General features: G+C 44.7%; 1 protein-coding gene across 1 annotated transcript in view; it reads left to right on the top strand.

Moving 5' to 3' along the window:
• LOC147627884 (paramyosin-like protein) overlaps positions 1-13,083 on the top strand; it is a 172,524-nt gene that overhangs the window by 50,690 nt on the left and 108,751 nt on the right. The window contains exons 4-10 of the mRNA XM_086814859.1: positions 6,907-6,971; positions 7,159-7,233; positions 10,985-11,060; positions 11,204-11,268; positions 11,359-11,452; positions 11,547-11,663; positions 12,197-12,310. Of these exons, the coding sequence (XP_086670985.1) occupies positions 6,907-6,971; positions 7,159-7,233; positions 10,985-11,060; positions 11,204-11,268; positions 11,359-11,452; positions 11,547-11,663; positions 12,197-12,310 (606 nt within the window). The remainder of the gene's footprint in view (positions 1-6,906; positions 6,972-7,158; positions 7,234-10,984; positions 11,061-11,203; positions 11,269-11,358; positions 11,453-11,546; positions 11,664-12,196; positions 12,311-13,083) is intronic.

Raw genomic sequence — 13,083 nt, 5'->3', positions numbered from 1 at the left:
GCTTCCGGCCGTGGAACCCGGATGATGATAAAATCAGCAAGGTCATATGACTCCAGCACCGACTCCATCATGACCTTCAAGATGCCGTAATTGGACCCGTCCAACTGACATCCACTGGGAACGTGGGGAGAGTCGGAATCTTCACGTGCTTCTCAGCCATCTCTAGTACATCTGCCATTGCGGAGAGTAACCTGAAAGGGTGGGTGGGTGGGAAAAAAAAATCTGTAAACCTGCAAGTGGCTGTCCAGCACCTTAGCCCGCCTTCCTCTTGCACCTTCTCTTCCCGTTCAGCCCAAAAAAGTCCACCAATCAGCAGCCTAACGCTCCCTCTCTTGCTCAGAAAAACTCCCAAGATCTATCTCGAGCCTAGGGCTCTGATACCATGTCAGAATATGCAGCGGAAATGATAACCAAACTTGGGTAGACAAGAACAAGTAGACTGCAGAAAATAAACAGCACAAGAAACACAGAGAGATAGGTGTGTAAGCTCTTCTCTATACACAAGATCCCGAGAGAACTGAATGAATGAGTGGTGGGGGCAAGGGGCCTATATATATGCCCCTGGAAGAGCAGTCGGCTAGCATAAGAAGTGCCCACGACTGCTGAAAATGTGCCCATGACTGCATAAATGCAGTCGGCCAGCAGAGAAGTGCCCACGACTGAGAAAATGCAGTCGGCCAGCACTGGAGTGCTCCTGCCACCCTCTGGCAACCCTCCCCACCACTGGAAAAAATGGGAAAAAATAGGGAAAAATACGGGGAGTGTGGAAAAATGATAAAACACCTTATACAGGGCGGGCACACCCAGAACAGAGGCCCTGGTGTATAAATATAGACAGGAGATGACTTCTAACACTTTCTTCCCACACGAGTAGCAACGACTCTTTCTTTTGCATTGTAGAAAGTGTTTGATCCTACCATTCTTGACCTTTCCTTGTGAAACGAGGACGAACTCTTCTTCCAAGAGAAGGGAGCCGAGGTCATCAAAATCCAATTTGCTTTCTATGACGTGGCACCGCAGAGCCCGAGAAATCACATCGTACCCTGGAGAAAGCTTTGTGAGGATAAGTGTAGCCAATTGAGCAGAGGACAAGGCAGCACCCATTGCCAGTAATAAGTGGTTGTGGATAACCTTGGCCTTCATAAGAAATGACTACATAGAACTACTAGCAAAAAATACCAGAATGTAGAGTTGCCCTTGCAAAGTAACTGCCCTCATCGAGGAATCTCGAGCATAGAGATCCTCCAACTTGGACAAAACTTGATTTGCACTAGCAAGAGTTTGCATGGCCGGTGAGACCTCCTTCGTAATGGTCGGCACAAGCACGGGGTGCGCCTTCGAATCATGATCCTCGCAGTCTTGTAATTTTGCAAGGAATTCATCCTCTTGAACCTGGGTCCAACGCCTTGAGTTTTGAGGACACTCCGGCTTCTTCTCACTGCCTTGAACAATCTTCCACAAACCCTTATGAATAAACAAGACTTGCAGATGCAACTTCCAATGAGCATAGGTGGTCCATCCAACTTGTCCTCGTTGTTCGTAAGGGGGAGCCATATCCATAGCAACAAAGTACGTCCATCCCTTCGGTTGGGTCTTTCTGGTGCGTTTTGTTGCTGCTGTCCAGCCCCTCATCTACCTTGTATGAAAGAATCCCAAGGATGATTATTGCAAGGAAGCAACTCGTAGGAGTCTTGATCATCATTGTTCTTGCTCAGTTATCAGAGGGGGCTGATTGGTCCTCATGCTTCACTCCGTTGGAAAGTGCTCGAGAGAAGTTTTGGAGTGCTAAGATTTGCAATTTTTGCGGAAGTTGGGTAAGAAGCAAGGTTGTCGAGGCTACTTGTCGGGCTGCACCACACGTGAACAGACCGCTTGCAGAAGCTGTCGTGACTGTAAAAACAGCCGCTACCACACCAGCCATTGCAGAAAATGCTTAGAAAAGCAAAAAAATGCAACCATCTTGGACTTGCACCTTGTCTCCTTGCAAGGGTTGCACGGGGAAAGAGCACCACCAAGAGAAAAATGCTGGTGTGGAGGCAATTGAAGAAGAAAACGCAGCCACCAGAGGAGAAAACACAGCCACCTATTGCTACCAGAAACGTAGGAGAGAGGAGGGGATCAAAATGCAAATGATGGCAGCCAGGACCATGTTGAAGTATGCACAGGAGGAAGCATAGACAAAAGAAAGAGAGAGAAAGAAAGAAAGAAAGAAAGAAAGCTGTATTAACGTCTACTAGAGGCCAAACTCGACCTATGAGACAAATCAATGTCTTCTGGATGTCCAGAAAAAAAAGGACAAAATGAACATGAAATAAACTATGAAAGTACTGAGCTAGTGGGGGGGGTGTGATGGATAGAGCACTACTGCTAGAGGCTCAGTATGTAACCTATATGCGCAGGGTATACAAGAATGCAATGCAGATCTGTCTAGCTCCAACCACTACCATAATGGGGGTGTAATATGTGATACATAGGCGATGGCGAGGCAAAAATACCTCGGAGCATGATCTCCGGGTGTGAGTGTAAGTGAGCTAGACAAGATCACTTTGTTGATTAGCAAGAGGCTTACAATGGTGATTGCCAACAGTTGAGCATTACAATGTGTGCTTGGGATTGGATGCATAACAAGTGATGAGTGGAGGCCTTTATATAACGAGGCCAGAAGCTGGCCGACAATCCATGACTAGCATAAATATGAGAAAAATACATAATCCTCAAATAAAAGGCCATCTTCTCACACACAATAAGATGCACAAATTCTAACAGGTAGCGAACTCACCAACAATTAGACACTATAAATAGGAGTCTAGGCATGTGTATATTCATTCATTGATCAGTCGTCATTGAGGGCTCAGGAGCATTGCTACCATTGAGTACTTCTATTCAGCTTTGTATATACTTCATGTTAGTTATACATGGTAGATTAGGTCACTGTTGAGCCTAAAGAAGAAGAAGCCTAGAGGAGAAGCAATTTGATGCATGGTTTTAAGTCTTTGATTAGGTGCTACTCGCAATCAATCAATCATAAAAACGCTTCCACAAGCACCCATGCTACATTGTTATAGGAGCATCATGGAGGATTCTTAGGACTAACGCGATGATATCAAATTTTCATACCCAGGTATGCCAAGATAGCCTTTCCTCAGACGGCACTTCTGAAGAAGGATGTTGCATTTCAGTGCACCCCCGTGTGCCAAAGTGCTTTTGATAAACTAAAAATTGCCTTGGCAACAAATCCTATCCTAAAGCTACTAAAGTTTGGCAAACCCTTTGAGGTCATTACGGATGCTAGTAGATTTGTTATCGGTGGAGTTTTTATGCAAGAACGACATCCCGTAGCGTATGAATCTCCCAAGCCCAGACTCAATGAGAGGAATTATGCCATCCATGAAATGGAGCTACTTGTAGTAGTATATGCCTTGAAGTTAGGGAGACACTATCTTCTAGGACAAAGGTTTACTATGGTGAGTGACCATAAAAGTTTTAAATGGATATCCACCAAAGACTAATTGAATATGCGACAGAGAAGGTGGATGCAAACTTTGCACGAATTTGATTTTGAAATTAAGTATAGGCCAGGGAAAGAAAATGCAGTTGCCGATGCACTTCGTCCACCAACATCAATCTCTACAAGAGCATAGTTGGAGCGAGTTGGCAACTTGCCGACAAGAGTTCCAAGCAAGAAAGGCAACACATGTAGTGGTAAGTCCATCCATAGATGAAGCTCAACAAGAGGGAGTGTTTGAGGCTGCCGGAAAACTTTCAAGAGAGGAAGGGGTATTGATGAGAGAGTTCTCAAGTATGGAGTAGATTTTAGAGGATGAGCCCAAGGAGCAGACACTACCAGGCTTGGAGATGATCCATGGAGATAAAGGGTAATCCATCCCAGTGTCCATTCTAGTTTCTGAGGAACTAGTTTCAGTGCCCGTAGTTCCTAGGGGGCAATGGCGAAGACTTAGTTCCAATAGTCATGCTAATTGGAGTTGGACAGGTGTGTGAGGGTCCAGGGAGTTTGCTAGAAGATCCATATTGGCTAGAGTGGTGGAGCATCATTTGCACCCGTGCTCCAAGCAGAGCAGGAGGGGATGCCATGTGCACACTCTCCTGAGTGTGATGAGGACACGGTTAGAGGCGGCCGGACTCATATGTTTGTAAGGGCTATTGTGCCAGTTCATTGTAATATTGTCCACGCGCCCAATGAGCAATCTAAGTGTGGTAAAGTTATTGGGTTATTGTGTGAACACACTTAGTTTGACGTTATTATTAGGGTTGGTAGCCAATTAACAAACAAGTAGACACTATAGATAGGAGTCCAAGCCTTAGTCATATTTATTCATTGATCAATCTGTCATCATTGAGTCATTGAGAGTATAAGAGCAGTGCTACCATAGCATGCGTCTACTAATGATAAAAGTTTACAAACAAAAATATACCTCGCAAATTATATTCTTAGTATATTTGTATGCTGTAATAGCCTTATCTTCAAGGAGATGTGTATGAAAAAATATCTTTAGTTGATAGAAGGTACATGCTGATGGACTAACTACACCAAGAAGAATTTTTGTATTGCATTTATAGTGTGCTTAAAATTTTATTTAAGATCTAGAACTAGATCTTACTAGCAAAAAGCACTTAAAGATGACCGTTGAAAAGAGTGTCTCTATTCAGCATTCTATATACTTAGATTAGGTCATCTCTCTCTGCTCCCTGGTATATGCTCCCTGGTATACTGTGTGTCTCAACCTTCACTGTGTTCGCTTGTCCCCTCTGCTCCCGCCCGTCATTGTTTTCGCCTGCGTCCCTGGTATATTGTGTGCTCTCGCCCATCACTATGCACCGTTTGCTCCTTGGTATATTGTGGGTCCCAGCCCTGGACCAATGGTTGAACCATCAACCAGAAGCCATGCCCACCCTAGGCCGGCTCCCATCTTCACCCATATCCTTGAGCCTAACTTGAGAAAGGCAAGAAGTTGCCCAAGCCAAAAATGACCAGATCGAGTAGGCGGAATGGATTGCAAGGGGAATTGAAAAAAGTGCTCGACAAGATTGATGCCCAGTTCAATGCAAGTACAGAACCAAATGGATGCGGTGTGCTTACCAAAGATTGCACTATCCTGGAAGATCACCACAAACAGGAGATGGTAGAACTACGAGAGGAGATGGCTAAGATGAAAGGACAACATGCCAGACAGTTAGATGGAATGGAGAAAGAAATTGCCAGGCTGAATGGAGAAATAGAGGATTGCAAGAAGGAAGAAGGAGAAATCAATCCCTCCATCCTCTTTGAAGTTGTAGACCTCAAGGTGAAGCTTCAGGAGGACATTGTGGAGACCAAAAGGGAGATTGAATGAGGGTGGGTTGTAGTAGTGAAGAAAGAAGCGGAGGAGTGGACATAGGTCACCAAGAGACACAGGACACCGCACACGCCCACTATTATTCATGACATGATTGAGGAGAATAAAAGAAGGGAGATTTAGGCATTACATGTGCGTGTGTTTGGGCTGCAAGTAGGGGAGTCTGCCAAGGCAAATGCCACCATACTATGTCGGAATATGGGCATAGAAGGCACACCATATATGGATGCATGGAGAGCAGGTAAGGACACCACACGTGCCCACCCACTACTACTCAAATTCAAGGACAAGAGGAGCACTATACCTGGTACTGCCGAGTGTACCGTGGGAGGTACCATTGTCTTTGCTGTGAGCGTTTTGGCCCATTATCCAAGATCATGGACTGCCTGGGACTCTTCCTACTGGAGTTTTGCAGACACAGAGATACACTCCTAAGAGTGTTTCCCCCAACAAACCACATCTCTCTCTCTCTCTCTCTCTCTCTCTCCCCCCCCTGCGCCGGTCTCTTCCTCGCCAGTCGACCATCACCAGTTTCTTCCCGGACCAGGGAGAGGATATTGGCATAGTGGGCCCCGCAGCACTTCGTATCAGGCTTGCGCGCTTTGACGTACCCCGTGTCCCCCCGCTCACGAGACACCAACCATGATCCTCCCATGAGCTCTAGATCTAGGACATGCTCCATTGCTGTCACACCACCTTCCCATGTACCGTGATAGAAGGGGACCTCTTGGCCATACTGAGTAACCCCATGCTTGGCATACTTGAGAGAGTTGTACCCTCTACTGGAGGATGATGTGCCCCACATGCTTCATATTCTGATGTACTCCATGATGAGAGTCTCTTGTACTACTACTTATACCCCATGTACTTCCCCATGATGATCATTGTATCAGCCTCTACTTTTAGAGAGCTATGTTATTTGTACTTGTTTTGTTTTGTTTTGTTTTTTCCATGATGAGACATATCATGGATAGAATTGTATCACTTTGGTCTCATAGACCCATTGGGTCTTTAGGAGACTTTTAATATAACTAACTTTCTTTCTTTCTACTGTGTACCGAAGAAGCAGTTTGTTGCATGGGTTTACGTCTCTGATTAGGTGTTAATTGCAATCAATCAATCATAAATACGCTTCTGCAAGCACCCATGTTACATTTGGCATGTTGAGTAGGGCCTGAATGCGGCTTTTTCAGATCATTGGGTCTTTGAAGAGCGGTGCTGAATTTTCCTCTGAGGCAGCTTAAATAAAGTACACCTCCTGCACTTAAAGTCTCTGGAGGACTATTTTAGTCACGGTTCCCCTTGAAATAGGAGTGGGCATTGCTGTATGTGTGCTCGTGATCATGAATTGATGTATCATTTGGAGAGTACAATGGAGAAGTTCATTTAACAGTCGCAGGTAGATTTAAACATTGACCTGGTTGGCTCAGATAAGGTCTCTTTTTTGCTTTGGTGAATCAAAAGTATTCAAGGCTAACCTGTCCTGTTATTGTAGAAACATGCCTTCTTGTTGGTCCATCACTGATTTGACAACTTGACTGCTAATGTTCAGAAAAATAGGGTAACACGTACAGGCCTTTTGGTTCAGTGGCCTCAACGGCTCTATCGACGCGATAGGTATCATGTCTAACTTATTTGAAAGTTAGTTTAATGTATAGAAGCAGGATTATTGTTATGTTCAAGTGTGCAGTCATCAATCCCTTTCAATCAAAAGTCATGAAAAGTGAGCGTTCTGGACAACCTTAATTCAAATGTGTTATGCATCATGTCTTCTTTATTGACTTGCTTGATGTCATGATGGCAGAAAGGTTGCTGCTCCAGAGGAGATATCTGATTGTTTGCGGAGTACTTTACTAGAATACGGGCATTGGTTTGTCAGGTGCGTGGTGCCTTGGGCCCTTGTAAATTATGTAACGTGCACCCATTGCACGTGCACATCACTTTACCATAAGTGCAATAACTTGAGTTACTTTTTGAGTTAGAGATGCTTACTGAGAAAATTTGTGAGCCCTAGTTGCCAGGGTACTAATAACCTACAATTAATATGTATTACAAATGAAGAAATTTACAAGAGACATGTCTGAATATCTGATGCAAAGTCTGTAGCGTGTAGTCGAGTTGGTAGTTGATTGAATTGTTGAGTAAGTGGTCTGGGCAATCCCAGCTTGTTCCACCTCCTCATGTGAGGGCTGTATTCTGCCTATGGGAAGGCGTAGGGCTCTTTGCTGCTGGGGGGATGATGGGTCTCGCTGCTGATTTGTGTGGGTTGGGCTGGCTGAGTGTTTTGTGGGCTGGTCGATTAACCTTATGAATGCTGCCCCTTCATACAGGTGGGCACATGGCTGTTGGCCTGTCCAAATCTGTCTTTTCGGCATGTGTGCTGTCCGCCTAGACTTGGCTGTGCTGTGTGCCCACGTGATTGCTTGGTGGGCACTAGAATGTACCAAGAATAAAAACCAAGACCATCAGCACTGCATGGGAGGCCGAAGACGCGCCCCCCGCCCGCTCCCCTCCCTCCCCGGGCACCCGCGTGCAGGGGGGATAATTTTTATTACCAAGGCCAAATTACGCAAAAATTGAAGACAAAATCCAATTCAATAATGGGTGTGGATGTAGGTTTTCCCAATCTCAACTCAAGCACCTCCTAGGATAGCCCAAAGACCCACTGAGCAGCCAGTAGTTGATATTGCCGGTCTTTTACCCTAGCTAGGCCTTGAAAAAGATTATGTGCAGCTTTGTCCTCTGCTCTTGTACGTGGACAACAATCAGAATAGCCCCCCCAACACTTGGACAGTGCCTGGGCACCCTTGCACAAGCTCAAAATAGCTTCCGATTTTAGAACAAGACCTCCGGTCACTAAGATTCAACCAGTCAAGAAGGTTCCCTAGACAGCTTTAAATCTGATGGTATAGCTCTAGGGTAGCCCCAAACAGAGTGTACAGCACTTGGGCAGCAGCAAGCAAGATCCCTGGGCAGTAGTAGAAATACGTGGAGATTACCGTACGGTTGAGATGAGCCCCAAACCTCCAAGTGATGAAGATTGCAAAATGATGAGGGAAAAGCAGTCGCCTTGCGAAAATGATGGGAGGAATGAAGTCGCTTTTCCAAACCAATAGAGAATATATGGTCGTTTTGCAAAAATGATGGAGAGAGGCGTAGAAGCTGGTTGATCAACCTATGCAAAGGTCTACGCAAAGGTTGGTGACATGTGGTAGGTTAGCAGCCCACCCACTTGGCAAGTCCCTTTTATTGGTGTATCCACACCCTTATTAATGAAGGGCCCCTGGTCCAAGAACTATCCACACTTTATTAAATAGTCGGTGCCCAAATATTAAATGGTCGGTCATGTTGATAACTTATGCACCCATTTTTTTGGAGTGTGTGCCTACACACTAATCAGCGAATAAAACCTTATAAACTTCAAAAAGGGCCTAGGGATAATATTTACTACCTACAATACCCACATGACATAAGGGGCCAAGGACCCCATGGACACACGTGCATGACCTTTGTTCAAGGCCTAAAATAGGTTCATGCATGCATTTCATGTGTCTAACTGTGAGGGACGCTACTCTCCTCCCAAGAATCACGTAATACACATGCATGAACAAGATTAGTACAAACAAAGAATGGTGCAGGCAAGCTCACCACCCAACCGAAGATCCCGTCCAGAATCTCCCCTGAGCCAAGGGCCAACGTTCCACTCCCACGAGTCCATGCCAGTGGGCCATGGCACCCCATACCACCAGTACTTGTCCATAGGGACCCTCGGCAAGACTGCCGTGATCCGCCATGTCCATGGTTGGAGTAAGCCTCTTGGTCTAGGTCCAGACCACAATGAATCAATAATAACCCAAGACTCACTTATATAGTGCTTATTGTTGCTATAAATAACAATCTAGTCATAAATAGCCAATAACCTTGGATTTATTAAATCTGAACCTTAGCCACCTGTATTCGCTTGCTTTTTCTAATCCCAGGGCTCCCCTAAACCTATTGGATTATTTCCGAACCCCAAGGGTTAGTGCTAGGTACATAACATTCCTCCCCACTTAGGACATTTCCACTCTTGGAAATAAATGAAGGAGAATCTAGCTACCTGCATCAATTGTCTCCGAAATCAGGTTTGTACCTGTCTATCAAATCCACATAGCCATGTATCAATGAACTAGCTCAACTGAAGCTGTTGTTACTCTAGCATATGACCGTGGGAACAAGATAAAAAAAAACAGAACCTTTTCAGGTCCTTGAAGAACATAATAAACCTTCCTTCAATCCTCCAACTCATTGAATTTGAGGCAAGTGTCTGCTAGCTACAACATTTGGTGATTTAGGGGATATCATACCTCCTCCTTAGAGACTCCTAAGACTATCATGCCCTACAACTGTGTCTTCCTCAAGCTACCAAAGTCTCAAGGAATTTAACAGCAATTTCATGGTCACACTATTGATGGGTGCGGAGTCCGGACGTGATTTGGGCATGAAGTGGTTTCACAAGTTTAAACCTGTACCTTACCAAGGCACTCACTATTTCTTCATCACGGGGAATGTGTTGTTTCTTCACCATTGAGGGTGAAGATGGCATCTCAAATTTTCCTCTTATCTCCCATATCTTGGCAAAGAGGGAAGTTAGGAGGGGATCATAAACTGGTCCTTGCAGTTGCATTGTGAAGATAAACGCCTGAAACATTTTGATCAATTGAACTGGTCATTATGTTGTCGTGGTTTGAGCACATGTGAGTGGAAAGGCGAAAGGAGGAGGGGTGTGCGTGCGCGATGCGTGCATGTGTCCTGCCAAGTTTTGCATGCGCAGAGCCAAAGGGACTGGTGTTTGCTCACCTCCATTGGATGGGGCTTACATGGTGGACGGTGAGAAAGGGTTTTGGCTACAAGGTGAGACAAAGGTTTACCTAGAACTTAGAAGGCACCCTATTTACCCTGCTTTAAATAAAGGAGTTATCTTGGTTGGCTAACAGCCGAGGAGTCAGGCCTGGCAGTTAGGCTCCAATTCAAGGGGATCAAGTGAGTTGTGGGTTTAAGGTGCAATTCCAAGTTCCAATCGTGGACCCATGCCACTGATTGGGCAAAGAAGTTTAAATGAAATATCAAGGGGAAATGTTGGGAATCAAGGTTTTACCTCTAAGCCTGGTCAAATATGTGGTAGTATGTGTGTATGTGTGAGAACAACCCTAAAAAGGGGTGTGAACACTCATTTATATGTGTGTGTGTTTATGTACTTCTTCTCTCTCTAGCTTGTGTTTCTCTCTCTTATCTCTCACTGTCTGTTGATTGCAACAGCCATAGCCATGTTTGACTTTCAACCACCATAGCGTGGAGCTTCTCCTTCCATAGCTCAAGCTCCAAGAACTAACAAATTATGTGACAGCATCATGAACGTTGCTACTGAGTTCTATTCAATCTCATAGCTAGAGTGAACTATTAGCTCTTCTAGCTAAAAAATGAGATGCTGCAGGCCAATGGCTCCTATGGAAACCGCTGAAGGTTCTGGCCCCAAGAACTTACAAATTATGTGACACAGCATCATGAACGTTGCTTGAAACTGAGTTCTATTCAATCTCGTAGCTAGAGTGAACTGTTAGCTCTTCTAGCTAAATAATGAGATGCTGCAGGTCAATGCCTCCTATGGAAACCGCTGAAGGTTCTGGCTCCTCTCAAATCCTGTCCCAGGGACCATCACCTTCTGAGGTATGTTCTTCAACTCTTAACTGCAAGTAAAGAGACTAAAGATTTGAGAGCAGAGTTCCTTGCATGACCTTATATGTTTAGCATGTTATATTGATGCTTATATTTGTTTAGCAGTTGCCATTGGCTCTTGTTGCTTGGTGCAGATCTCTTTCTTTCCAGCCACACATGACCCTTTGCCAGCAGATGGATTTCTGTCTAGCTCAAAAATGTAAGTTATTGGGGTCACATGGAACTGCTTCAAAGTATCAGTATTGTGTGTGCAGATGAAGCTATGATGTACACTTCCCTGTTGCTGCAGAGGTCACATAGTTGGACTTTGTTCTGAAGAAGTTCGTGCAGCTGCATCGCAGTATTCACATTTGAGTGATGCCCAAACAGATCATCAGAAGCAGGCAAGATGGCCCATGCAAAACTGTGCTGTAGCTTGATTATATTCTTGTGAGTGATACCTGTTGGTAAAGTAGAGGCTGCTTTGTTTCTGTGCAGGCTGTCAATCTCTTGAAACAGATAGCAGGGGAGGAGAAAAATAACCAGATTTTGCAGGAGCAAAGGAGTGATGCAACAGCAAAATTGTCTAAACTAAAAGAAAACAGCAAAGAACAGGTACTTGCACTATCCATACAAATTGTCAGCATGCCTTCTGTCAACTACAATGAGCTAATGGTAGAACTTAGAAATGAGGATTGTCAGCTGGCGGACACTAGCCTGAGGGGTAACGCCCTGGTCTGCTGATGGGCATTGGGCAGGTCCTTGGTTCGAAACCTGCCATGTAATATAATAAGCGATTTCTTCAAAAAGAAAGGAAAGATGATTGTCAGAGATATTGTACTATTTTCCACTTTATGTACCACATATGCCTCACCAATGGCATCATTATGGAGCTGACTTTCTAGCTTAGGTGTTTGTTAGAAGAACCGAATCCCTGTCCTTATATCTATGCTGTTTAGTGCTGCTCTTTGAAATCCACTGGATTAAGTTATCGCTGTCCTTATATCTATGCTGTTTAGTGCTGCTCTTTGAAATCCACTGGATTAAGTTATCGGATTTCAAGCTACAGCTTCTGAGCAGGATCATGCTTTTTTTTTACTAGAAAGGGAGTAGATTGGTAATCTAAAAATTCTCCATTGAAATGGCAGGAGGAACATAAATTTGAACTGCTTTTGGAGATGGACAAGCTGAATGAAAGTGTGGAAAAAGCAGGACTTGGGGAGCTTCTACAGAAATTACTGCCTTTAGTAGAACAGCAGAAGGCAAGTTTGTTTTTATGATGCAAATGCTTGCATAACCTCTTATATTCATCTATGTGCAAGGATTCTTTTCTGGGTTGTGAGATAGATATACATGTATGTGTGTGTGTGTGTGTGTGTGTGTACGTACGTACGTATGTGTGTGTGTGTGTACGTACGTACGTATGTGTGTGTGTGTGTGTGTGTGTGTGTGTGTGGTGTGTGTGTGTGTGTGTACATTCTGTGTGTGTGCATGGTAGGAAGGCCGCCGAACACCTGCTCGACTGTTCTCGACTTGTTCCCTTGCTCTGTCGACCTGCTCGTCTGCCCCCTCATCCTATTCACCTGCTCGTGTGAGAGCACATGTGGTGAGGCGATTGTCCCAGGACTGTATCGGCCCTGTAGCCAATACTGTGTCAGCCCTGCAGCAATCTACGCGACCTTCTGAGGCTACCCTGATGCTCTTTTTCCTCATCGCCTTTTTCATCTCTTCTTCGACCTGAGTGCGTGTATAGGAGTGAGTGTGTGTGTGCGTATGTGCTGTGACTCGCTACAGGTCTATTTTTCCCCTTCTGTATAAGTCGCTTCAACTCTCTGTTTTTCCCCTTCTGTATAAGTCGCTTTAGCTCTACGTTTTTCCTCTCCTTGTAAGATTGCATTCCAATAGTGCTGTTCCCCCTTTTTTCCTGATCTGTGTCTTCCTGCTGAATCGATTGGTCTCGATGGCAGAATCAAGCAAGTATTATGTCAAGAGAGCTCTTTCTCCTGAACCTAAAAGACAATCAAGGGAATCTCTG

This window comes from Cibotium barometz, chromosome 20 (genome assembly GCF_041138505.1).
Source record: "Cibotium barometz isolate CiBa-2024 chromosome 20, ASM4113850v1, whole genome shotgun sequence".
Lineage (NCBI taxonomy): Eukaryota > Viridiplantae > Streptophyta > Polypodiopsida > Cyatheales > Cibotiaceae > Cibotium > Cibotium barometz.
The sequence above is the reverse complement of the archived record's forward strand: the minus strand, read 5'-3'. Positions and strand labels throughout refer to the sequence as shown.